The sequence below is a fragment of the Pseudorca crassidens genome, chromosome 18 (assembly GCF_039906515.1).
Source record: "Pseudorca crassidens isolate mPseCra1 chromosome 18, mPseCra1.hap1, whole genome shotgun sequence".
NCBI classification, from domain to species: domain Eukaryota; kingdom Metazoa; phylum Chordata; class Mammalia; order Artiodactyla; family Delphinidae; genus Pseudorca; species Pseudorca crassidens.
This window is the reverse complement of record NC_090313.1, coordinates 57122341-57147293: the sequence shown is the minus strand read 5'-3', so window position 1 is coordinate 57147293 and position 24953 is coordinate 57122341. Positions and strand designations below refer to the sequence as shown.

Genomic DNA, 24953 nt, shown 5'->3' with positions numbered 1-24953 from the left:
TAACAGGTTAAACCCGAATAATACAGTCTTTTTAATAGCCACTGAATATCCATTCATAATATGAAACTACAGAAAAAAATGAAGATTGTAACAACTTGGAATAAAAGAAGACTTTCATATCTTGTTAAAGATTATCCACAGTGAACTCAGTGGCAAAACAGGTGGTTTTCTTTAAACTTCCCAACGTAATTCTCACATAATCCTTCTTAATCCTGATATAATCACTTGGACTAGAATATAACTGCTTTATGTCACTTACTTGTATCATGATTTACATTTTCAAATTATCATCAGGAAGTAAAAATCACTGCTATATAGAGTCTATTGGCAGTCCCTAAAAATGTGGTTCTCCGTGTTCTTTCTTTTGGTAAAAAATGAAAGTCATCAACACTAATCTTGGTGTTGATTTCCCTATTTCTAGAATGCACACGTAACTAGCTGTGTATCACACAAGGAGATCTTTCCTGTGCCATCATTGTTAGAAGCTAGCCTTTCAACTGACTTCAGCAAAACCTGTGATTGAAATTTTCATTAAAAGGACATGGGTAGGCTTCCCACATGTAATGTTGAATTGCATGCAATCACCGATCTCAAGTTGAGGGATTGCTAAGGCTGGAGGAACACATCATCACGGGGTAGATATTAAGTGTAGAGCTACAACTTTAATTTCTCTTACTTTTTATACCTTGGGACCCTTTTTTGCTGTTATCATTCATGGCCATGCTGACACAATTTATTGTAAAGGGTCTGAGAGATTCAGCTCACTTCTTTAGTGCTTCCTATGTTTAATGTTGCAGAAGCAGAGAAGATCGGTTTAAAATGGTAATTTTCTGTCTGCATCCTTGAGATCTATGCAAAATGGGTGGTGCTCTATTTTATTTTACCCAATGGATCTCAGCCCCAGATATTAAGAGTATGTGGCACATTTCACAATGGCAGTCAGTCTCTGTTGAGCTTTTCTCTTGCAGCTGCTGCTACTGTTGCTGCGGTTTTGTTTTTTTCCTTAAAGACAGTCTGCAGTTCAGGGACTGGGCAAACCTGAGATAGTCCAGAGGTTAAGTAACTGCCACGGAGACCACCTGCAGGTGGTTAAAGCCCCTCAGGGAGACTGTCCTTATCTGGTGAGGCCTTCACCTGTCTCCCCAGGGCTTGGCTCTGGAACAGGGAACAGGTGAAACTTGGAGACCTCCACGAGGTTCTGGTTACTCTGAGACTCCTAATGAGGGGTCCCAGACCAGCCCCAGTGTATTAAAATAACGTGGAGACTTCAGGGAACGAGCAGACATCCTCTGCCTCACACCTTCTCTGTGACAGACGAATGTGCCCATTATTTGCAAACCTTGTTGCAGAGTCACTAAAGATTCAAAGCACTCAGTTCAGGGACAGTCCTCCTCTCCTCACCCTGCCCCTAGATGTCTGAGTCTCCTAGCCATAAAAACGTCAACTTGCGCTAACAAAGGAAAATTGGGAATATTGTTATTGAATTAGCTTCACTCAAGTTCTACCATTAATCAAGAGTTGGGCAACATAGGTGATGACCCATGTCCATCCTTAGTCAGACATCTGTGGCTGATGTAGAGAGAGAACTTTCAGCTGTATTTTCTCTCTTCATTTACATGTTAGATCATTACAACTTTCTCACCAATTAGGATTCAACTAAAAGCTCTCAAAACCACGTTCTTACTCTGTAACCATTAAGTCAAAAGCCGCTTTCCTAAAACTGCAGTCAAGGTGGTCACTGATGATGGTAGTATCTGTTACTGATGCCAGAGAGAGCATGGTTTGGCTCTCCACGGGCTGAACTGAATTAGCCCCCAGATCACTTTGCATAAGCCAACTCCAAAGATGGCCACGGGATTTTGGTCACAAGTCACCCATAAAGGGTTTTCTAGCTATAAGCTCTGATCGTGACTGGGTTATAAACCCTGCAGAAAATGAACAAATCTCTTTTGGCCTTTGGGGCACAATGCAAGACCCAGCTGTGCAATTAGGTTCTTGTTTGAAGTAAATGGGCCAACCTGGCTGGAAAGCATGTTAATATTTTAAATTTCTACATTAACAGCTGTACATGTGCCCAGAGGCTGGGGTGATGACCACCTTATATAACTGCCCAAAAAAAAGTGACAAGAATAAATAAATCCCAGCAAATTGGATTATCATTTGCAGTGGAATTGCCAGCAGAGGCAACAGAAGGAATATCACTGATTTATATTCCTACTTCAGCAACACATTTGACACCTTCTCTTGGGAATTGCATGAATGGTGTTAATTCAAGTTGGCTGGCCCTGTGTTTTGAAAATTGGCTGAAGGAGGACGACCAGCATGGCCAGGATGGGACTGAAGAACAGACCTTCCGCTATGAATATTAATCCCCAGGAGTGCCCACTCATGTAAGGCCCGCTCACTTGACCTTAGTCTGTCCATTTTTGCAAAGAGGATAGTAACAGCCCTTTCATTTAACTTAGTACCCTTTGCCATTAAGGAGCCTCACATATTAATGGATGTTCTTTAGTCTCATAATATCCCACTCATGAGTATTGTCATCTTTATTTAACATATGAGGAAAGTGAAAAACAGGAAGTTGAAACGACACTGCAAATCACACTATTAAAAAGAAAAGCATCTGAAGAAGAGAAAATAGGTTTTTGAGTCTTCTAAGCCACTTTTGCATCTTCTTTTCCTGCGTTCAGTAAGCAAGACATTAATTGATGTGTTGCTTTGCAAATGATAAATCATTCCTCATGAGAAAGTTGTGAGGGAAAGAGGAGACCAGAGCAGTAAAGTGGCTTGTTTGAGGTCACACAGCAAGTCAGCGATAGAGCTAACCATGTTAACCTTGAAACAATGACCTGGGGCTTATTTTTTTTGCCTTTTCTCCAATCCTTGGCTGCATTTCTTTTCATAATAATGTTGCCTTATTGGGGTATAGTGTATCGTGATAAGTAACTCCATTGGATTATACAAATGCCAAAGGGTATCTTGTCTTTTACACAAGGCCCTCCCAGGAGGATAGCCAAGTAAAGGAAATGGTCTCTAAAACCAAGTCTGATGACACATTTCTCCCCTCCCAAGGTCATTATCTCCTCTCCTGCCCAGACACTGGGCTGCGTGCCAGGGGTGTGCCTAGTGTAACTTGACACTCCGAGGGGGTCCTTTTTTAAACATCCTCCTCTGCTACAGGACAAAATTATTTTCAGTAATAATCATGAAATGAAACAAGTAATAATAGTGGCCAAGAAAGAAATACAGTGAAATTTTTCTTATATTGAATTTCACATATAATTATGCCTGTAAAAAAATTTTTAAGTAAAATAGTACAATGTAAGGAAAAAATCACAACTCCCTATTAAATAACTTTTTTAACCCACCTAACAGTTTGCACTTTGATCTTTTGATTATAGTTAATATATTACAGTCTGTAAATAATTGTCCAGTAAATACATGAATCTTAACAAACCCAAATGCAAAAGACACAATTTAGGCAACTACTAATAGTCACTGATTTGGTAACATTTTCTTGATCTGTCCTTTAGTTTTAAGGCAAACAGTCAACAGTTTTGAAAGAACTCATTTCAACTTGTAAAATATTAAAATTCAGTATAAATATGTAACATAAGAACTAAAATTTGCACTCAACAAAAATAATACAACTCATGGTTCTCACCATGTTTCACTGTTTCAAATTTTAGACATAAAAATTCTTGAAGAGGTCCTGTGGAATGAAGTAGCTCAGTTCTAGCTCTCAGTCCTTGCGATAACTGTGCCACCATTGTTTATTTCGAATCTGCTGTAGAAATGTAAGAATACATGTAGTGCTACAGGGATTGGAGACACTGTGTCTGAGACAAGCTCAAAATCCAAAAACTGGGTGTAGCTGAATCCTGTGTGAGCATATGGGGGTGGGGGAGGGGGAGGGTGGGAGCAGACTGTGATACTGACATTTTCCAAATTCGTTTCTACATCGAGTATGTTTATTAAAGGGTAAGAAGTGAAACTGCTCATTTGAAGCTTGCCCATGTATATTGACTCTTTATCAGTAACCACAGCAATTGGTTAGGCTTTAGCTCAACAAAGGATTTTATCACTGATTATGTTAGAATTGCTGGTGCACGCTGATAATCAGTGGATGGACCTTCATTTAGTTTGATTACCATTAAGTTTTGTGCAGTTGCACCTGCTTATTTCCTGCCCCGAGGTTGACAGCTCCCAGAGCCCCGCCCTTGGAGTCCTTCCACTGCCTGCAGACTTAGGCCTCCAGATCTGCACCTCAGTGGTTACCTGCGTTACCCAATTCTCGGTCACTCTTGAAGTCTTACATTTATCGCTTCTGCTTCCCTTCGGGAATTTTGCACAGCTCACGGAATTCAGGGATTCTTCCCTTACCCTGCAGCGGGGGAAACACCAGTGTTAGGGGCCAGCCTCAGAGAACCTGGAAACATTCCAGCTCCAAACCCTTGCTCTCCGGTTGTATGCTTCCCCTCCAGAGAACCCATGGCCCGTGGCCTCCCTGCGCCCACGTCCCGCGAGATCTTGCTCCAGTGTATGCACACCGTGTGTGTCCTCGGTCAGGCCCTTGCTCGTCTGTTCAGAGAAGGGAACCCCTGTCAGAGCACACCGCCCTGGGTGGGTGGCAGGGTGCATCATGTCTCAGGGACCCCCTTGAGGATCCACACCCTTGAAAACACTTACTTCTGCCTTCTCCCCAGTCTCCCAGAGCTGTCCCAGGCTCCCAGGGTACCAATAGGCATGACCCCAGGGTTCCTTGTCTTGACCTCTTGGAGGGCCAGCCCTGTCAGACCTGCACCTGGGCTGTTTGTCTCTGACCGACATTAGGATCTTAACAGCAGGGTCAGGGAACAGGGCCAGGCTCCTCCAAGCATCTCTCAGTTGTAAATGAAACCTGATCCCATCACGAGTAAGAGATTGCCTTTCTACCTAGCAATGAGAATGGCATTTAAAATTCAATATCAGAAAAGATATTGACGAGATTAAGGGCCTGAAGGAATTGATTTATGAGGAGAGACCCAAGGAATTAAATATGCATAGCCTGGTGTAATAGGATATTAGGCCCTGAGCACAATTTCATTCCTGTGATCTGGTGTTCCTGCTATCAGTCATCTAAATGGTGGGGTTCTCTCCAGAAGATGTTTCTCCCCCAGGGGTCACTGAGCTGTTGGCAGAGAGGGAGGCACTGGGATGGATAAACCAGGCCACAGGCTTGGTCACCCTTGGACCTTGATATAAATTGAAGCGCAGTTTCATCCGCAGGTAGAAGCAGATGGCATTTAAAACAAGAATAAATTTGGAGTAGTCTTACCACCTCGTGCGACAAAAAAATTCAAACTAGTTCAATTCCATCTTTTTTTTTTTTCCCCAAGGAGAAAAGTGAACGTTGTGAGTACCAGGTAGTAAATGACTGTCCTTCCCCTGAGCCAGGTTTCTCTCCTTTCTCAGGAATACTGTTAGATGTGTTGGCCTTTAGGCAAAGCCTTGCTCTTAGGTTGTGATAATATGCACTTGATTTTTTACATCTCAGGCTTTTCCCAGCAATCAGGGATTGGCTCGGGATTCAGTGTTAGACGTGAGGTGGGAACAGGCAGACTTCAGCAGTGGGACCTAGCGCGGCTGCCCTTCCTAAGTGGTTCTGAGGTCTGTGAGAAGCAAAGCCGGCCTGAAGGGGTGGAAGGTCTGGAGAGCCTGGGGAGAAAAGCAGCAGAAGCAGGGAGCTGTGTTTGGGTAGCAGGATCTCACCAAGGAGGAAGGGACGAATGAGCGGATCCCCTCACCTTGTAGCAGGACAAGATGAAAAGGATCCGGCAGCACTGGCCACCGCGGGGGGTTCAGATAGCAGGCTGAAATACACGGAGTAATGGGGTTGGAGACAAGGTGTGCAGACATGGTGATGCTGGTTGCCCGCAGGCGTCGCCCCACGGTCTGGACATTAAAACAACTGCTGATTGGTCTGTCCAGACATAGTCACACCCACCCTGGCCTTTGGTGGAAAACTGTCTTTGGAAGCCAGCAGACCTCATTTCCTTAGGCGATATCCTACTGGCCTTTAAAGGCTTATCCCACTAAGTAGGGCATCGAATTTATAGCAAAGTTATCGAGATGGAATAACATTTATTAAAACTGAATCAAAAGAGCAAAAACACATGAAAAATTGACACCGTATGGGCTCAAATATTTCCAGACCTCAAGCATTAGTATTTGGTGGCTCATTTCTAATGAGTAGAGAACAAGTTCTGATTCAAAGTGGATCCCCTGAGCTCATGTTCTCCTAACACCTGAACTGATCCCCAAGAACCTCCTAGGGAAACCACATTGGTTGGAGCCACTGTTAGAATATTTTGTGCCACCCTAAATTCATTTTAGTGGATAGGCTAGCAGCCTCGTGACCCCGCATCTTGAGGATAGTCTACTTGGTTTCCTCCGTGTCCTGCACACTGTCTAGCCCAGCACTGTGTACTTAGGAGATAAGTGATGATTGAAAGAATGGATAAATGAACGATTGCTTGATTGATTGATCATTGAATATTACTGGATTGTTTTAAAAGAACTGAACATAGAGCCAGTCGCTGGGGAAATCTTGAAATGAGGGGAAGAGGGAAAGAGAGAAAATGTGTGTGTGTGTGTGTGTGTGTGTGTGTGTGTGTATAGGTGTCAGTCACTATCGGTATATATTATATCTACCTAGTGGCACGAGTTCACGTGACCTGCCACCACCATGAATTTAGAAAGAGTCTCTTCCACCGCCATGGAAGACACAAAGTCAGATGCTCTCAGTTTCATGCCACCCAGCAGCTCCATCCCCAAGCAGCTCACCAGTCCTGCAAGAGATTCCTGAGGCGGCACCATTCAGTGAGCGTCAGCTTGTCATGAGACGTTGCTGGTGTTCTTTCGTACAGAGAATCTGCTCCATAGTCTGGGGCTTTCATGGAATCTAAGCTCATCTGATATGTTAGCTATATAAAGACTTGACCTTAGTGACAAAATTATAGAATTTAAGGGAAAAAGACAAGGAAAGGGTTACAGTTTTTAAAGGAAAGTGAAATCCACCACAGCACTCACAGAAGGATACACAAAGGCACGTCTCCAGCAGCCTCGGTCTTAAGTGCAAATGGTGAAGGCGTAGGTAGAAGTCATGGCTAGGAAGGTTTTAAGTCTGGCATGTCCTGATTTCCATTTCCAGTTGACGGATCAGTGTGGTTGTCAGGGTAGAAACCACGGTTTGAAGTAGGAAAATCGAGTTGTGCAAGTGGTAGGTGTTTCCCCGATACCGCGGCCTCGGATACGGGACTTAACCTCTGGGTGCCTGTGAATCGCCCATCTGTAAATATGGAAACGTGACCTCACTTATTCTGGGGCTCCAGATAACACTGGTTGCTCTTCGGATTTGTCAGAGAGAAAGACCCATTACACACGGAAGTCTGCATCCCCAAAGAGCATTACGAATGATCCTATTAAATCAGTGGCCTGGAAGTACGAAGATGTGTCAGGTTCGGCGTTTATTTACCTGTTTTTGTCCGCCAGAGTGTTTGCACTTGATTGGCCTATGGATAATTGCCTAATTGGAACACACTCAATTGTAGCCACCAAAAATGTAATAGTGCATCTGTTTAATGCCACACTTCCCAGTGTTAAATTAAAATTATGCTGCAGTCAGCCAGTCCAACCGAGAGGCTCTTCTGATTAAGTTCTAGCTGCCTGTGAACTTCTGTAATTGAGGCACTCTGGAACTTAAAAATTCAAACTGGAAAGAATAGTATACAGTCTCTCAGATTTCAAGTGAAAAAAGACCAGAAAGGCTGACTTAAATTATCTAGTTGCAGACTATCTCATTGTTTTTATAAGACATCTAGTCATATGAACAATCACAGTTTTGAATCCCCACGGTTTTGAATCCATAAATGTTAGATTCGTGAGTTTACCTTTTGTAAACAAAAGCAACAATTCATTTGAAAGAATGCAGAAAATAGCCCAGGGGTGTTTGTTTTGTTTTTCCTCTAGTGGTGCTTTTGGTTTATTTGTTTGCTTTTTGGTGGAACATGGGGAAGAAATTACATAATAATAAATTCACTGATTGGATTTTCTTAGACTTTTAAGAAATATTCCCGGGCTTCCCTGGTGGCGCAGTGGTTGAGAGTCCGCCTGCCGATGCAGGGGACACGGGTTCGTGCCCCCGTCCGGGAAGATCCCACGTGCCGCGGAGCGGCTGGGCCCGTGAGCCATGGCCGCTGGGCCTGCGCGTCCGGAGCCCGTGCCCCGCAACAGGAGAGGCCGCAACAGTGAGAGGCCCGCGTACCACAAAAAAAAAAAGAAATACTCCCCTATAGATTGAGGATGGTATCTAGAACTTCCAGAGTAAAGAATCAAAACGTCTTAAGTGCTATTTTCCTCTGAAGATTTCATATACCCATATGTCTAGAACAATAAATTACCCAGTGATAGATCCTCAGGTAGTTGTTGTTCTCGTTTTGGCTTTTGTGTGTGTGTGTGTGTGGTTTTTTTGTTTTTCTTTTGTTTTGTTTTTTTGCTAGATCGTGGCTTAATCTCATAGAATTGGGGAAACCAGAGCAAGCATTCATTCACCTCTTTACTCATTCGTTCATTCAGCACCTGTCGTGTGTTAGAGGTAACCCAGTTATTGACCCTACCATTGGTGGATGTAGGCTAGTTGGGGAGATATCTATGAAATGTAATATATCATATAAAAGTGCTTTTGGAGCATGGAAGTTAGAACAGCTAACTTTGCTTGGGTGATCAGAGGGGGTCTTTATTGAGGAAGAAACCAAGACCACTGCTTATAGTTGTGCAGGTTTTGCCCTGGACAAGGGCACCAGGCCAAATGGGTGAAAGGGGATGAAATCAAGCCCCTACTCTACTGCCCAACCATGTGCCTTACTGAAGGGTCCTGTCTGCCTAGAGGATGGGGCTCTTTTCTATCGTATAAAGTCATCATATGGATTGACGTCAGCCCGAAAACATTCTTTAAGCTGGCTTAAAAAATGAATAGGAATCTGCCAGGCAGAATTCTGGGTAGTGAGCTTTTCATAGAGTCATGAAAGGACCTAGCATGTCTGGGGAAGGACGACACAGCCAGTGGTTTGGATTTTATCCAGTAGAGATTGGGGGATCGATGGTATTTTTTAAGCACGGGAGCACTTTGATTCAATTTTCTCAGGAGTGTAGGGTGAATGACAGGAGGAAAAAGCAGATCCAGAAGAGAGATGCTCATCCTAAACATGACAGTGAAGATGGTTGGAGAGAAGGCAGAGGAACGGGCAGAGAGGTTGTGGGCGTGATGAAAGGGCGGGCATGGACCTCAAGGTTTTAACTCTGGTTACCAGGGGAATAGAATTAGCCTTGTGGGGGAGGGGTCACAGTAAGCACAGTTTGGAACACTGTAGGGAAAGGGTCTGGTGGGCAGTAGGAGGGGCGGAGGCTGTGAGGTCAGCTTTGAAAAGCAGGAGCGCAGGAGCCGAGCCCGTGCAGTTGAAGCGATGGGTGTGAACAGGATCGCCTGGAGAGAGAGGACATGCCAAGGCAAACAGAACCTGGCATCCTAGTTGGCAGTTAGAAAAGCGTTAGTGACTTTAGTAAGAGCAGAGTCTGAGTAGGGTACTCTGGACAGAAGCAACGTTGTAGCAGGATTAAATAAGCATTTAAAGAGACAGTGGTTTTCCTTCCCAGCTGCATATTAAAATTATCTGTGGAGGTGTTTTTTTTTTTTTTTTTTTTTTTTTTTGCGGTACACGGGCCTCTCCCACTGCGGAGCACAGGCTCCGGATGCACAGGCTCAGCGGCCATGGCTCACGGGCCCAGCCGCTCCGCAGCATGTGGGATCTTCCCGGACCGGGGCACAAACCCGTGTCCCCTGCATCGGCAGGCGCACTCTCAACCACTGCGACGCCAGGGAAGCCCTGTGGAGGTTTTTTTAAAAAATATTATTGCCTGGGTCCGTCCCCTAGATATTCTGAGTTAATTGGTCTTCTGTGGGACCCAGGAATAAGTGTGTTTGAAAAGTTCTCCATATTTAAGAACCACTACCCTTGACTCTCCCTTTAAGAAGTGTCAGTAAACCTCAAAGGCTGGCAGACATGTGAGATGCATAAAACCCCAGGGGGTCAGAGAAGTATGAGATTTTTCAAAGATGAAGAATCTTTTTTTAAAATATATATAAATTAATTTATCTATTTGGCTGCATCGGGTCTTAGTTGCAGCACGCGGGGTCTTCGTTGAGGCATGCTGGATCTTCCGTTGCGGCTCACGGGCTTCTCTCTAGTTGTGGCATGCGGGTTTTCTCTCTCTTGTTGTGGCTCGCGGGCTCTGTAGTTTGCGGCACGCAGGGCTCTCTCATTGAGGCACATGAGCTCAGTAGCCGTGGAAGGTGGGCTTAGTTGCCCCATGGTATGTGGGATCTTAGTTCCCCACCCAGGGATCGAACCTACATCCCCTGCATTGGAAGAGAGATTCTTTACAGCTCGACCACAAGGCAAGTCCCAAGGTGAAGAATCTTGATATTATTAGACTGACAGAGGTTAGAAAGTTGGATAATGCAAAGTGTTAGTGTGGGTGTGGGGTACAGTAACTCTTATAGCACTGGTGGGCGGGAAGGCTGGTACAGCCATTCTGTGATGCAGCTTTGGCACTGAACTCCTCAGGCATGCCCCATGACCGACAGCTCCATCGCTGGATATGCACCAGGGCAAGTCTCCCACAGGTCCATAGGGACAAGCATTAGCATCTCCCACTACAGCCTTTTACAGGGGGAGGAGAATTGGAGATAATCTGAGTGGCCTTCACTGGGAGAGTGGAATAGGTATAACTGAGTGGACGTACCCTATAAAATAGTATGCAGCCACCAGAAGCAATAGTTAGATATATATACATATCAACATGGAGCTTAAAAACATAGTAAACAAGAAATATGAACACTATCACTTAACATACAAATGCATACTCTCAAAACAACAGTATATATTTTGGAAAAACACATTCAAATAAAAAAGAAACCGTTGAAAGCGGTTGCCTACATACAAGAAGAAAAGGAACTGGGGATGATTCCTTGGAATCACACTTTTTTTTAATTTAAAAGTGTGATTCCAAGGAACAGTGAGAACGGCTGGAAGCTTACATGGGAAGTGAGGTCAGGGGAAGGGTGTGTGTGTGTGTGTGTGTGTGTGTGTGTGTGTGTGTGTGTGTACACGAGCGCACACACGTTTTAATAGCACGAAGCAGTGTTGTAAACGTGTGGATGAAATGGCAGACTCAGTGGCGTTCTCACTTCCCCTCTGATCTATTCACAGTGTTGGTAATAACAGCTGAGAGTTGTGTCCAAGTGGTTTTCCTTTCTGTGTCCTTTCCCCAACTTTAACTAAGTTCGTTTGTTTGCTCTTGTTGCTGTTCTTACTAAAGCAGTGTCTGCTCCTTTACAGACATACCAGAAAATGACAAGCAAACCTAACAGAAAGATCCGTAAGCCCACTCACCCGGAGACAGTGTCCAGGTTCATTTCTACGAATAGTTTGCAAAATTCAGGGAAACCCTTTCATAGCCTGAACTTTTCATGTGGAGAACAGTATAGTATGAGTTAATTCTATGTCCAGAGACACTTGTGCAACTTCACTTTAATGGCTGCATGGTGTTCCATTGTACAGATGCACCATCGTTACTGTAGCCAGTCCCCCTCTGCTGGACATCAGTCGTTTCTAAATTTTGCTACTTCGAGTGCTGCAGTTGAGTGAACATAAGCTACCTTTGTTTGAAGACAATTTCCTGTCCTTCATTTGGCTCATTTTTAAAGGAGGTTTAAGGAGTGGATTCGAAATGGTCTAATGACATAAAAATCCACTCAGCGTCGTGGAAGTCGGAGCACCAGATCCTCTCGGAACTGTTCTGGGGCTGGTCATGAATGAGAATAAAGAACCAGGGTCATTCCCCACTGTTTGGAAATGGTCGTTTTCATTACTTATCATGGTGCCAGAGCACAATATGGCCCCCTGGTTTCTGCACTTTAATCAATTGGTGCACAATTGAATCACGTAACATGTGAAGGGAGCCCGTGTGGGTTGTGTGTATTGCATCATATGTGAGTATGATACGGGCAGATGGTAAAATAAGGGGCGCTGAGTGTTTTGAAAACTGCAAGGAAACCACTGTTTATGCTGGGGGACCAAAGCAGGTTCTTAAATCTACAGCCAGCACCGGACGAGGGAACAGGACACGCAAGCCCGGGGGTTAAGGCACAGTGTATTTTTCTGAGTACTTCCTCCCCGACAACGTACCGCAAAACTAGCAGTTTTGAAGATTTAATTTAATCCTTCCACTTGGCAACTTTAAGCATCAGGAATCCAGTGACAGTGTTTATTCCGGCCTTGATAGTTCAGAACTGGCCAGGCAGCTCTGCAGCCAGCTTGTCCAGCCCCAGAAGTCGCAGCCTTGGTGTGGAGACAGCTACCCTCGTGGCAGGAACGCACTGACATTCTCGTATCGTCAGTGCAGCACTTGTCATGTGCAGGAGCAGAAGAAACAGACTTCCGTCTTTGCAAACTAGCCCTTTGTTGTCAAGAAGCTCTGAATAAGACATAGCTGCTTCCGGGGCCTGTTTTGAAGCTCTTGAATGTGCTCTGCAGCCTGTGTATATATTAGCACATAACCATGTTCCAAAGAATTAGTTCTGGGCAGCCCCGTCCTCCTGGCAGGCCAGGTCAGCCTCCCATGCATTACAGTGGATAGGGCAAGGCGCGCTCAAGGCTTCGCAGCAATCCGTTCAGTGGCCCTGCTTCAGAACAACGGTGCAGGCCATAGCTGAGTGTTTTGACAGCTTGTATCAGCAGTTTTCTCGACTGATACATTGATTGCAGTTCGGACTTCAGTCCTGCTGATCTAATAAAACATCACCATCATAACAGAGAAGGTAAAAGGCTCTTTTGTGCTCCCAGCCACCTGGGGAAGCAGCTTTACAGAGCTACTGGAACGCTAGCTTTAGGGTCATATGTAAAATGATGTAACCTCGGACAAGTTGACTCATTATTTTAAGTGTCTTTATGATTTAATTTCTTCAGCTGTCAATGTCTTAGTTTCTTACCACTATTCTACATATTTTTACAGATATGCATGTGTTTAAAGGAATATAAAGGTGCCTTCACAAACACTGAAACAAGCATTGTGCATCAGTGTCACAAACAGCCTGATACTGTGGCATTAACTGCACACTCGTTACGCTACGGGGGGTGTGTGTGTGAAACAGACATTTAAAAAAGGTCAACTGAAGTCTGGATTAAGCTTTAAGACACGTACAAACCTTTTCCTCGTGTTTTGGAATGGATGTTTTCAATATCTTACAGTATTCCATTGGCCTTCAATCCTACTTATCCTAAATATCCTTTTCACAGCAATTGCTGACCATCCAGGAGGAGTTAAACAACAAAAAGTCAGAATTGGAACAAGCAAAGGAAGAGCAGTCACACACACAGGCATTACTCAAAGTCCTCCAGGAACAAGTAAGTGAATGCAACAGCTCTGCCTCGTGAATTAGTTCAGACACGGACACACGCCTCCCCCGTGTTCGACACACATGCAAACACTGCTGCAGTTAATCTTCGAAATGACCAGCCTGGACCCTCCCCACCTCTTAGCAGCTTTGCTGGGTAGAATTTATAATCTCATCTGCAGCATCTCTGCTTTCACTCTGGTACCTCTTTAGACCACCCAAGCCCCCCAGCGATGTGTGAACGTTTCTTCCAGAAGACAAATGAATTTCGATAAAGTTTTGAAACATTGGCAATGCAGATAAATTTCACAGCAAGCAGCTAGTTTCCTTTTAAGTCTCATCGCAAGGAAAACGAGTTTAGCATAGCCCACAGTCCTGCAGACATCTGAATCAGAAGGACTGATTCATAGCGACATTTAAAAAAATCTCTCCCCTGTGCATCAGGGCACTTATCTAACCAGGGTGAGCAACAGACCTTTCATATGAAGTTTGTAAATCTGAACGTTTCATCCTGGCTTTCTTTGATACTAAAGTGTGGCCCGACGTTGATAAGTAAATTTGAAACGATCGTCGTACAGCAGGGTGAGATGGATCGCCCGGCAGCTGAGTGAAATCTAAGCCCAGTACCTACACGCAAGAAGCTGAGAAAGCTCTTGAAATGCTTTCCTATTTCTGGCCTTCACATGCTGCCCATGATGTAATGAACGGCAAATGGAAGGGGAAAAAAAAATCACATAGAGTAACCGTAGCCCTTTGGGGGTAGTCAAATTTAGGTTGCTTTAAAATTTTCACTCACAGTGGTGTATGAGGAGGTCCTCTGCACAACGTATATAACTTCAAAAGTGATATTTTTTAAAAAATACTATGAAGTTGGAAGCGTATGAGCCTAGTCAGCTGTGACTCAGTCACTTTACAAGTGATTTTTAACTTCTTAATGGTTTGGACTCAAAATATCTTGTCAGTCACTTTCCCCTAAAAGTATAAGTGAATTGTGAGGCACAAGTGAAGATGTTAGATCATTTATAAGCTTTTATAGCTTTGGAGGAAAATGCTTTCTAAAGCTAATCGTTACCTTTATACGATTAAGATAGATTCAGTAACTTAGACTGAGGCTTACATTATATGATTTTGGATAAGTTAGATTGAACTGAAAAAATATTGATGACTAAATTCACAATGACCTAAGAGACCTGCAGTCACTGTTCTTTCTTCTTTTACATTATTCAAAAGCTTTCAACAAAGTAGAGCTGATTTGGTCCAGATTTGCTCCTGATCGGACAGACACAGCTCTGAGCTTTGTTGTTTTACATTTTCTCTCTCTGCCTCCTTGATTTACTGGGATGAGGAGGGGTGAATTCCTTTCTCTAAATGACTCAGATCCTTTATTTTGATTCAAACTCCAAACTCCAGTCATAAAAATAGATGCTAAGTTTTGCAGAATTCATTGCTACATCCTTGTCGTCACGGCATGCGTTTTTAAAGAGCAACGTGCGTACACAGGCTTTGGTAAAGCATCACACTTCGTTCTCCATTACTTAAAAAAAAAAAACGATAAATGGGGAACATGAACAAGATTCAGAACAACTAAAATCATTAAAAACCTAGGAAATCTGACTGGAAAGGAAGCGTTTTTAAATCTGCTGTAGTAATGGGATGGCTCCTTTACAAGCAAAGGCACCGAGAATACATAAGCCTAAGAGAGCCCATTTGGGTGCTGTTCGCTGCCAGCCTGTTTTCCCGAGAGCCCCTTGCCCGGTGCCCCTGTCATCCTTGTAGATGAGAGCAGGCAGTGGACACGTTCCTTCCATCTCCCTGTAGCTTCCCGCCACACACAGACATACATTTAAAAACACACCTCTGCCTCTCTGAACAATGCCTTAGAAAGCTTTCTTTGGACTTGTGTAGAGTAGCTATACATGCAAACACCTTTTCAGTGCCTGCATAGATAGGGCCTAAACAGATGGCCTCACCCCCCAGAGATTTGAGTGGGCCTAGACTCTTACTACAGTAAGTTCCCTGCATACGAACCTTCACGTTGAGAACTTTCGAGGATGTAAATGTGCGTTCGCCTGTCCAATCACATAAGTCAGTTCACGTGTCTGGCGTACATTGTCACGTGCGTGCATCCTCTTCAAGTGGCCGTGCTTTTGCGTACTTTACTGTACAGTACTGTATAGAGTACAGGAGTACAGTATCTTTATTTCAAGCCCAGGATGTCCGAAAGCAAGCATAAAAGCAGCCGTGATGTAGCTGGTACTACTGTACTTTTCAAGGTGCTGTACTGTAAGATTAAAAATGTTTTCTTTATTTTTTGTTTGTTTGTTTTTTATGTATTATTTGTGTGAAAAGTATTATAGACCCATTACAGTACAGTACAGTACTATATAGCCAATTGTGTTAGTTGGGTACCTAGGCTAACTTCGTTGGACTTACAAGCAAATTGGACTTACAGACGCGCTCTCGGAACGGAACTCGTTCGTATGTAGGGGACTTACAGTATTATATAGACACACACACACACACACACAGGAAAAGATATATCCTGCTCTGAAGACGTGGAATTTTGCTCTTTAACGTGACTGCCACTTGATGGAAATCCTGAAAAGAAGGAACAGGTTGTGAGGGCAGACCCTTACCGTCCGTAGCCCTCAGCCCAGGGAAGGCAGGCTCATTCCCTAAGCTCTCTGTTTGCTAAGATGCAGCTTCACCAGGTCCCACCAGGCCCCACTGGCTCCTGCCTTTCATGTCCTTCACAGAGGTGGTAGCTTCCAACACCTGGAGCCTGTTCCCAAGCCCAGGTATCCTCAGACAAGATGTTAGCCCCTCCGTCTGGAGGAGACCAGCAGCTCCGGGGAGAGCAGGGAGCCAGGCCATTGAGGGCAGAAGTAACAAAACCTTCTGAGCCAACCCCGCTCTTCACTCCCAGAAGCACGAGTTACAAGGTGGGACAAGCAGAGAGGGTTGATGAAAAGGAGAAGATGAGGAACACCTATGAAAAGAAACCCTTAAGACAGGAAAACAGAGAGGGGTTTTTAAGTCCCTTTGTGCCCTCTGATAACAGACGGCGCTGCTGTCACTGAGGCGCACTTTTTCTTCTCGTGTGTATCACACATTGCCTGTGCTCCCTTGTCTTTGTTATGTGTAGAAGCATCAGTGGTGTAGCCCCAGAGAACGCAGGGCAGCATGCCTCTTTCTCAAGCAGGAGCGTGATGTGGAGGTGAGTCTTAATCTGCCCCACTGGCCCACAGCCAGCTGCCCCACACTCAGCTCCTCCACGGCGCCGTTGCTTTGGCATAGCCTCTCTCTTGGCACGGAGAGCGTGTGGTTTTCTTGCTGGGAGTCTGAGATCGCCTGACAAAAATCAAAGACGCTTTCATTTTAACGTGTACCAAGAGCCTGAAAGAACCAACATTTGAATCAAACACATGGGTGGTGCACTTATTTTCTTTCAAACTTTACGCATTTATATCCCACCATGAATATTTTAGGCATAAAAAAGAGGATGCAGAAGATGCTGCTTCCTAAGCACAATAGGCCAGGAAGAAGTACCAGCAAACAGCTGCAAGGCCTGCTCCCCTCTGCCCTTATTCTCTGTCTTCATGTGTCTGCTTCAAGTCAGGCTAGGATAAAATGCCAATTAAAGGTTTCCAGAAATCTCCCGATAACTGATGACTCCTAAGCCTTCTGAGGGAGAGGCATTTTCAGATGTTCACTGTTAAAAATCTCATTTGAGAAATAGCTTTTCTTCTGATGCCTCAGTGACCAAGGAGATGTGTTCCCAATTCTTCCTTTCCAAAAAGAAGCAAATCGTCTTGTTTTAGACCTCCAGAAACCATGTCAGTCATTCAAATAGGTTCTCAAGGAGGACACGTACAGTAGCACTGCGGCATGTTAAAACAAGGGGAAATAACATAATTCTCGAACAATTGTTATATAACATCATTTAGCTGGTGGCAACTTGCAAACACTGCCGGGTTTAAATTAATAGCAATACAACGAGGAAATGGAATCATTTATTATTCTTAAGAATGAATTTTATGCATTTTATGCCTGTGGAACTGCTTTCTAATTTTATTATTTAAAAATAATGACCGAGGCCCATTTATTTCTTGCCAGCCATCAGGTTTCGTAAAATGTTGGTCTCAAACTGGTTTCAGGAAGACTCGTTAGAATTATGTGCTCCATCTGTTTTTTCTTGTTGGAAGTTTCATAAAGGGCAGCCTCAGATAAATCAGGGTTAACAGGATGATATACACTTAGTAGATAATGCTTACTTATTCATTTGGGTTTTTTTGTTTTGTTTTTTCTTAAAATCTGCAGTTGAAGGGTACCAAGGAGTTGGTCGAGACCAATGGCCACAGCCATGAGGACACAAATGTAGGTACCACAAACCTGGGGTTTGCTCTTCTTGCTTGGTGTTGGTTGAATGCCCACGAGAATGTGGCACTTTTTAACACAGAGGAAGTCAGAAGCCCTGTGTCTCAGCGGCTTATTAAGATTACTAATGTGTGGTTTGGCGATAAAATATGGGTAGGTACTGTTAGCTTAGGTTACCAGATGTTGACACAGGAGTACTTGAGCTAAGCTCGAGCATAAAAATTCTCATCTCAGTGAATTTATTCGAGCCCTTTATATTTTCAAAGCTATAGACCAATGAGGTGTTGGGAGGGCAAATGGAATGAGACCCAACAGGGTAATAAATTGTATACTGCATGTGTTTTTATTAAGTTTGCCTGGCAATGAAGAGGGTAGTGAAATGGCTGCTATGCTGAAGAGGTTTCAAAGCAAACCCCTTCTCCCAGAAAAGCCCTTGAAAGCGAACCTTTCTCTGTTTCTGACCCCAATCAGTTGCATAGAGCATCCGTCCTCTGGAGACAGAGTCTAATGGTACAGGATCCCACTTGGCACTCTGCTTCCTCCTGGGTGTACCTTGAATTTCCCAGTATTAGCCAAGCACTCTCTTTGCCTTGGAAGTTCTTTAGTCTCAGGTGAAACAGTACGCCATGTAGATCATTGTCTCTCCATATGTTGGATGGTTTTGTTTTCGCCTTTTTTAAAAATCTCTTTGATATCTGTATGTATTTGACTATCCTCTTCTAGAAAATGCTCACTAAGCAGTTCTTTTTACATAACACAGAATCAGACATGGTAATGAATGCCTGATTAAGCTAGAGCGAGGAGAAATTATACATTCCATGTTCACTCTTGTTTTAATTATATACAGCAGAGACCCTGACATTCAGAGTACCAGAAAATCCCTCTTAATAACTACTGTTCCTACCAAACAGATATTTAACATATGATGCTTATGAGAACCTACTGTGTACATGGGGCTCTGCTAACTGTGGGAGGGGGTGGTTAGAAAGAAATATAAGGCTTGGGGTCTGCCCTCAAAGAACTTACAACAAAAGGCTGATGAACTAAGGGACACGTGGGCAGGCAATAAACAAGATGTGATACATGTACAGGAAGGTGAGGCCGCTGTGATTTGACGTAGTTTGAAATCCAGACTTTGCTGCTTATTAGCCGTGTCAGCTTGACAAGTTACTGAACCCCTCTGAGCTTCGTTTTCTTCATTTGTAAAACTGACTGTGCAGCCTACCTCAACAGCTTTTCATGATGTAATGAGCTAGGGCACATGGAAATCTTAAGGTGTTGTTATTATGGTTTCTCTGTGCTGGATACTCAAGAACGGCTCCTGGATCGGTGGGATTTGGGTTTGGCTTTGAAGAATAGATAGGACTGAGAAAGCAGAAAGTTAGGGAAGGAAGCCACTCACCCAGAGCTCTCCACAGGCAACAGTGTGACCTAAGTAGTGTTTGTCTTCCTGCTCCAGTATTTCATTACCCCATCCTTACCCGAAAACCCCTTTTCAGTATCCTGTTTTCCAGAGACACGTTACTGCCACGTTTTGAAACTTTCATACGCACCGCCCCTCAGAGTCAGTCCCTCTGTGCCTCCCAAGGAAGCTGCTGTCTAATCCAATAAGCCAGACAAAGTGGCAGTATGTCTCAATTTCCTGATCTGTAAAATGGGGGTGACATTACCTCCCTTTCCTTCCTTCAGGTTTACTGTGAGAAGCAAACGATATCACTGATTTGGAAGCACTTTGTAATGGTGAGGTTCTAACTATATGGGATGTTGTTAGGATTACAAACTCATCTGCTGATTGAATTCAGTTAGATGCTATGTGGAAAGATAGGCCTAATACAATATCTAGTCTGTAGGCTCTTTCTTGAGAAATGTCAAAAGGTATATATTGTTAAATGGAAAGAGTGAAAAGAGATCATCTTTAAGGTCTGTCGTCCTCTCTTAGAGGAAAGTTTTTAACGTCTAAGAATACCTCTTTAGGGCTTCCCTGGTGGCACAGTGGTTGAGAGTCCGCCTGCCGATGCAGGGGACACGGGTTCGTGCCCCGGTCCGGGAGGATCCCACATGCCGCGGAGCGGCTGAGCCTGTGCGTCCGGAGCCTGTGCTTCGCAATGGGAGAGGCCACAACAGTGAGAGGCCCGCGTACCAAAAAAAAAAAAAAAAAATCCTCTCTAGAATCCATGACGTGTGCGTTGTAATCAACCCCCCAAAATGACCGTTGAGAAATGGGGTTCAGTCAGGCCAAGCAGGAGAGAGGAGCAGCACCTTGCCCACTGGGGCGGGTTCGGGGAGAGATTTGTGGACTGATGGAGTCTGGTAGCACTTGCCCGACATCTCAGCTGGCCGCCTCCTCCCTCACCGAGCAGAGGGCTAGGCTAGTTTGCGCAACTCTAAAAATTGCCTGTTCTTTCAAGCGTTTCCCAGTAGGTGGATTATTCACCTGCCCTTCTCTTTTCTGTCTGTCATGTTGTCTCCTTTGGGTAGTTTCCCCAGCACCTCCACGAGGTTGTGTGAAAGAAAAGAAACAAAGGTCAGGTATTTTGGCCACACGGTCGGAGTGCTAGCAAAATATTTTAAGATATTTTTAAGTGTCTGAAATGAAGTCTGCGTGTCATCTGAAGTTTCCACCAGCCCTGTGGTGGTGAAAGGAGAGGGGGCTTTCAAGCCAGACTGAGAGGGTTTGAATCCATTTTGATCACTGAGGAGTCATGTGACCAGAGTCAGTGATTTGACCTTTTTGAACTTCAGTTTCCTCATCCAGAAGCGTACTAAGCAAAACCCCATATATAAACACCTGGCCCAGAGTACGTCCTTGACAAGTATCAATTCCCTTTTCATGCACCAGTATCAGAATATTCACTGCAGTACGTAGTGCTCTGACAGGATGAATTTTAATGCAGATCATGAGTTTTAAAGCTTCTGGCCCAGAGGTTACTGACTGAGACATATTGATTTTTTTTCACCATGATTACTCACATGCAGGGATAGGAGCTGTGTACATTATCGTTTATTAATAATAATCATATAGTGGACTGGTGCTGGCTTAGCTAGGTATTCTTGTGAGAATTAACAATCGCTTTCTTAAAGCAGTATATTTTATTGGAAAAAGAAAAGGTTTGTATGAAACTGGAAAATTACAGAAAAGTATACAAAGGTAGAGAAAAATAAGCTAATATCTCATTACTCAGAGATAGTCACCATCAGTATTTTATTTTAGTTCTTCCCAGTCACGTGCATGCATACGACCAGAGGGGAAAAAACCATAAATAAATGAACCAATAAATATGATCACGGTGTCTTCCATTTTGTACCTTATTGATTTCTCATTATACCGTGAGTATTCTTCTTGTCAGTAAATGTTCCTCAGAGACATGGCTCTTAATGGCTGTGTAATGTAGATATGAACTAACTGAACCACGTGCCTATGTGTTAGGCATTTAACTTCCTTTTTTTTTTTAAATTTTATAAAAAATGCCGTAATTAACACGTCCATAAATCCTGGTCTGCATGGCTCAGATTTGTTTCTGGTTGATTCTGTATATTAATAGCTGTGTCATGAAGTCTGGCGGGGAGATTAGACTTAACAGAATTGTCAGGCATTCAGAATGTTAGCGTGACAGATGCACACCTGCCACTCAAAGATGTGTCGGGGAAAAAAAAAAAAAGATGTGTCCGGTTTTGCAACTTAGTAACTCTTTTGCCTATTTAAGTCTCAAGAGCTAAGCTTATGAGAGTAGCCGCACCTAGAGTCCCTCAGTTACTAATTATTTTCTATTGTTTTTATATTTTATTGGGCAAGGACAGTATCTGACCAACACCTTGTTCAGTATTCTTGAGGTCCCCAAACAGAGGCGCCCTTACAAAGCCCACCCTTGTCCCCATGCGCAAGACCTTCTGTGAGCTCACGCCCATGAGAAGAGGTTTCTGAAAGGCTAATCTAAAAGCATTGGAGCCAGAAGCTGAGATCAATTGCAAAGGCCTTTTCTCCAAGAGGACTGCACTTAAGATCTGAAGCAGGTTTTTTCTTGTATTTGGAACTGGATATATTTTAGTATACCCAAGTTTAAAACTAGCCTTTAGTACAGATCCTTCAGAGATTTCAGCTATTCCAAAACCAATTTTCTTTCCTCAAAAGCAAAGCTATGACTTTTCTTTTGGTCTCTGTCTCCAAGCTCTCTCTTAACCCCTAGGATTGCTGAATAACTAACCTGGTCCCTGGTCATTATGTATAACAGATATCAAAATCTTAAATTAAAAACTTTTAAATTTTAATTTAAAATTAAATTTACTATTCATTACTTTGTTGAACGTAATTAATTTGATATCTGTCTTCACCTTGCATCTCTTTTGATGACCTTCCTCCCAGGTACCTCCCAGAGGTATCACCACCCATGATCCTTAACCTGCATATGCTCGGCGAGAAAGTGGAAGGGAAAGGAGAGGATGCAAGAAATGCAGGAACAGCTAGGAGGGATCAAATAAAGTAGCTACTTAAGCCGGCAACGTATAGAACAATTCGGTCTAGAAGCTTTCCGTGAATTTTTTCTCCCCCCTCTTTGTTTCTGCTACAGGAAAGCTTTTACCGCCCCCTCCTCTACTTGCATAATTCAGGCTCACACACTGGAGTTACAAAAATCATGTGCAGTCTGGAAAGAGGTTGCATCTGTGGCACTGAAGGTTACCACTGTCTAGTGGAACACCTTTCCCACCCAACAATAAAACAAAAACACAAAAGAAAAGATTTTTCAGTTTTTCACGTTGCCTCTGTAAGTAAGTAAATCCTCAAGTTGTCTTCAAATTTGTCAGAGTGAAGATGTTAAGAGCATACGGAAGAGATGCTGTGTGCAGAACAGTCTTCAAGTTTAGTACACGCTGCGGCAGAAAGCTACCATTAACCGTGTATTCTAATGATGCCTATGGCGGAACCTCTGCTAGCATCGAGCCCTTGGCCCAGTTGCAGAACGTGCTTACCATCCTTTGGGTGCGTTAAGCACAAGAGGGTATATACATACTGATGTATCAAACAAGGCGAAAGAAAAAGAAAAACCCCACAGGAAACTGGGACCATAGTCAAATACAAGAAGACTCAGGCTCTATCCTTCCCTCCTGTAGCTTCTGGCCTGTTCTTGGAGGCCCCGACCTTGAACTGGAGGAGACAGTAAGGAACACCTCAGCACAAAGGTCTGTCCCTCCCTCGCACCATTCCACAGGCTGCATGGCAGGGAACTGGAGCACCAGCCCAGGGAGCGTGCGCCTGCAGATACCGGGGGTGAGACTGCAGACGCCACAGTGCTTCCGGCCCCTGGGGGTCTTTCTTCTCACCATCTCACTGCCTGAGGCTGTACAAAGGCCCCCAGTCTGTGTTCCAACACAGTCTTCCATCCCCCCTTTTTTTTAAAATTTATTTTTTATTTTATTTTATTTTTTTGCGGTACGTGGGCCTCTCACTGTTGCGGCCTCTCCCGTTGCGGAGCACAGGCCCAGTGGCCATGGCTCACGGGCCCAGCCGCTCCGCGGCGTGTGGGATCTTCCCGGACCGGGGCACGAACCCGTGTCCCCTGCATCGGCAGGCGGACTCTCAACCACTGCACCACTAGGGAAGCCCTTCTTTTTTTTTTTTTTTTTTTTAATTTTATTGGAGTATGGTTGATTGACATTGTTGTGTTAGTTTCAGGTGTACAGCAAAGTGATTCAGTTATACATATACATATATTCATTCTTGTCTAGATTCTTTTCACATAGAGGTTATCAGAAAATATTGAGTAGAGTTCCCTGTACTATAAGTAGATCCTTGTTGGTTATCTATCTTATACATAGCAGTGTGTATGTTCATCCCAAGCTCCTGATTTATCCTTCCCCACCACGTTTCCCCTTTGGTAACCGTAAGTTTGTTTTCGCTATCTGTAAGTCTGTTTCTGTTTTGTAAATAAATTCATTTGTATCATTTTTTAAAAATTAGATTCCACATGTCAGTGATATCATATTATATTTGTCTTTCTCTGTCTGACTTACTTCACCTTCCATCCCTTTTGGACTCAGTAAATCAACAAGTCTTCATTGAAGGAGGCAGCAGAGTGTAGAGATTAAGAACAGATCTGGGCACCAAGTAGCCTGGCTTTAGTCCCGGTTCCGCCATTTACTGTCTGGGGGACCCTGGGCCATTCATTGCACCGTGCACCACCATTTTGTTCACTTCTAAAACAAAGGTAGTGACTGCAGCTAACGCATAGGGTTATTGTGAGCATTGCTAGGCAGTGTTGACATGGCCGGGAAGCGTTGGGTATTATTATTGCTCCATCCTTCCACGTGCCAGGTGCTGTGCTGGGTTCTGGAAATCCATCGGTGACTAATATAGACGTGGTTCCTGCCTCACATGGAGCTGACTCTGTCATCGTGCCCCGATCTCACCAAAACTGGCTTGTCCTCTGTCTCATTCCATCAGGACTCATTCTCCACCTTTGGGTCAATATCACAGTGCGAATAATGAATGGGCTTGAGGTAGCTGGTTTGCACGTTTCCCTAAACTCTCTGGAGACAAGACCTTTATTGGAAGGATTGGGTCCATGGGGAGGAGAGTCTGAGGGGAGTGGTATATACGTGTAGGTATGTAGGGAGCTTTGAGACCCCTGAAAATCGCAACTGGAAAATCAGTAGCCACTTTGTCTTCCTTCAGAGAGAGATGGACCCATGTCTGTAGCTGCCTGGGGTCAGCCTTGCTCTGTAGATGTCTAAAATCAAGAAGGGGGACTTTTCATGGACTGATACTTCCTTTAGCCTGTAATGTATGGCCCCATTCACATATTAAATGCTCACACCCAGCCTCTGGCCTTTTGTTCCAGTTACAGCCTCTGTAACGTTGCTTTTCTTCTGCTGGTGCTTCCGTTCCCACCTCTACCCCGACTCCACCCTCCTGCACCCACCCAGCTGCCTTCTTCCAGCTAGTTTACCATGTTTTCTGCTGTGAATTAGCCGTATCCCCACCATTTGCTGTGAAATCCAGAATTGCACGTGAAAAAAACCACACACATCCCAACCCAGCCCCCTCGGAAAGGACTGATGGTCGGAGGAGACCCTGTTCATAAACTCT

At 44.0% G+C, this 24953-nt stretch overlaps 1 protein-coding gene across 8 annotated transcripts in view; it reads left to right on the top strand.

The window, feature by feature from the left end:
• Positions 1-24953, top strand: part of ENOX1 (ecto-NOX disulfide-thiol exchanger 1) — a 604516-nt gene that overhangs the window by 523990 nt on the left and 55573 nt on the right. For 4 of the 8 annotated variants that reach the window (XM_067713986.1, XM_067713985.1, XM_067713979.1 and 1 more), the window contains 3 exons: positions 13398-13505; positions 16641-16712; positions 17816-17872. The exons of 1 other annotated variant lie outside the window; for it this stretch is intronic. In XM_067713986.1, coding sequence (XP_067570087.1) covers positions 13398-13505; positions 16641-16712; positions 17816-17872 — 237 coding nt within the window. The remainder of the gene's footprint in view (positions 1-13397; positions 13506-16640; positions 16713-17815; positions 17873-24953) is intronic. 3 more of the 8 variants (XM_067713981.1, XM_067713980.1, XM_067713983.1) reach the window with 2 other exon arrangements.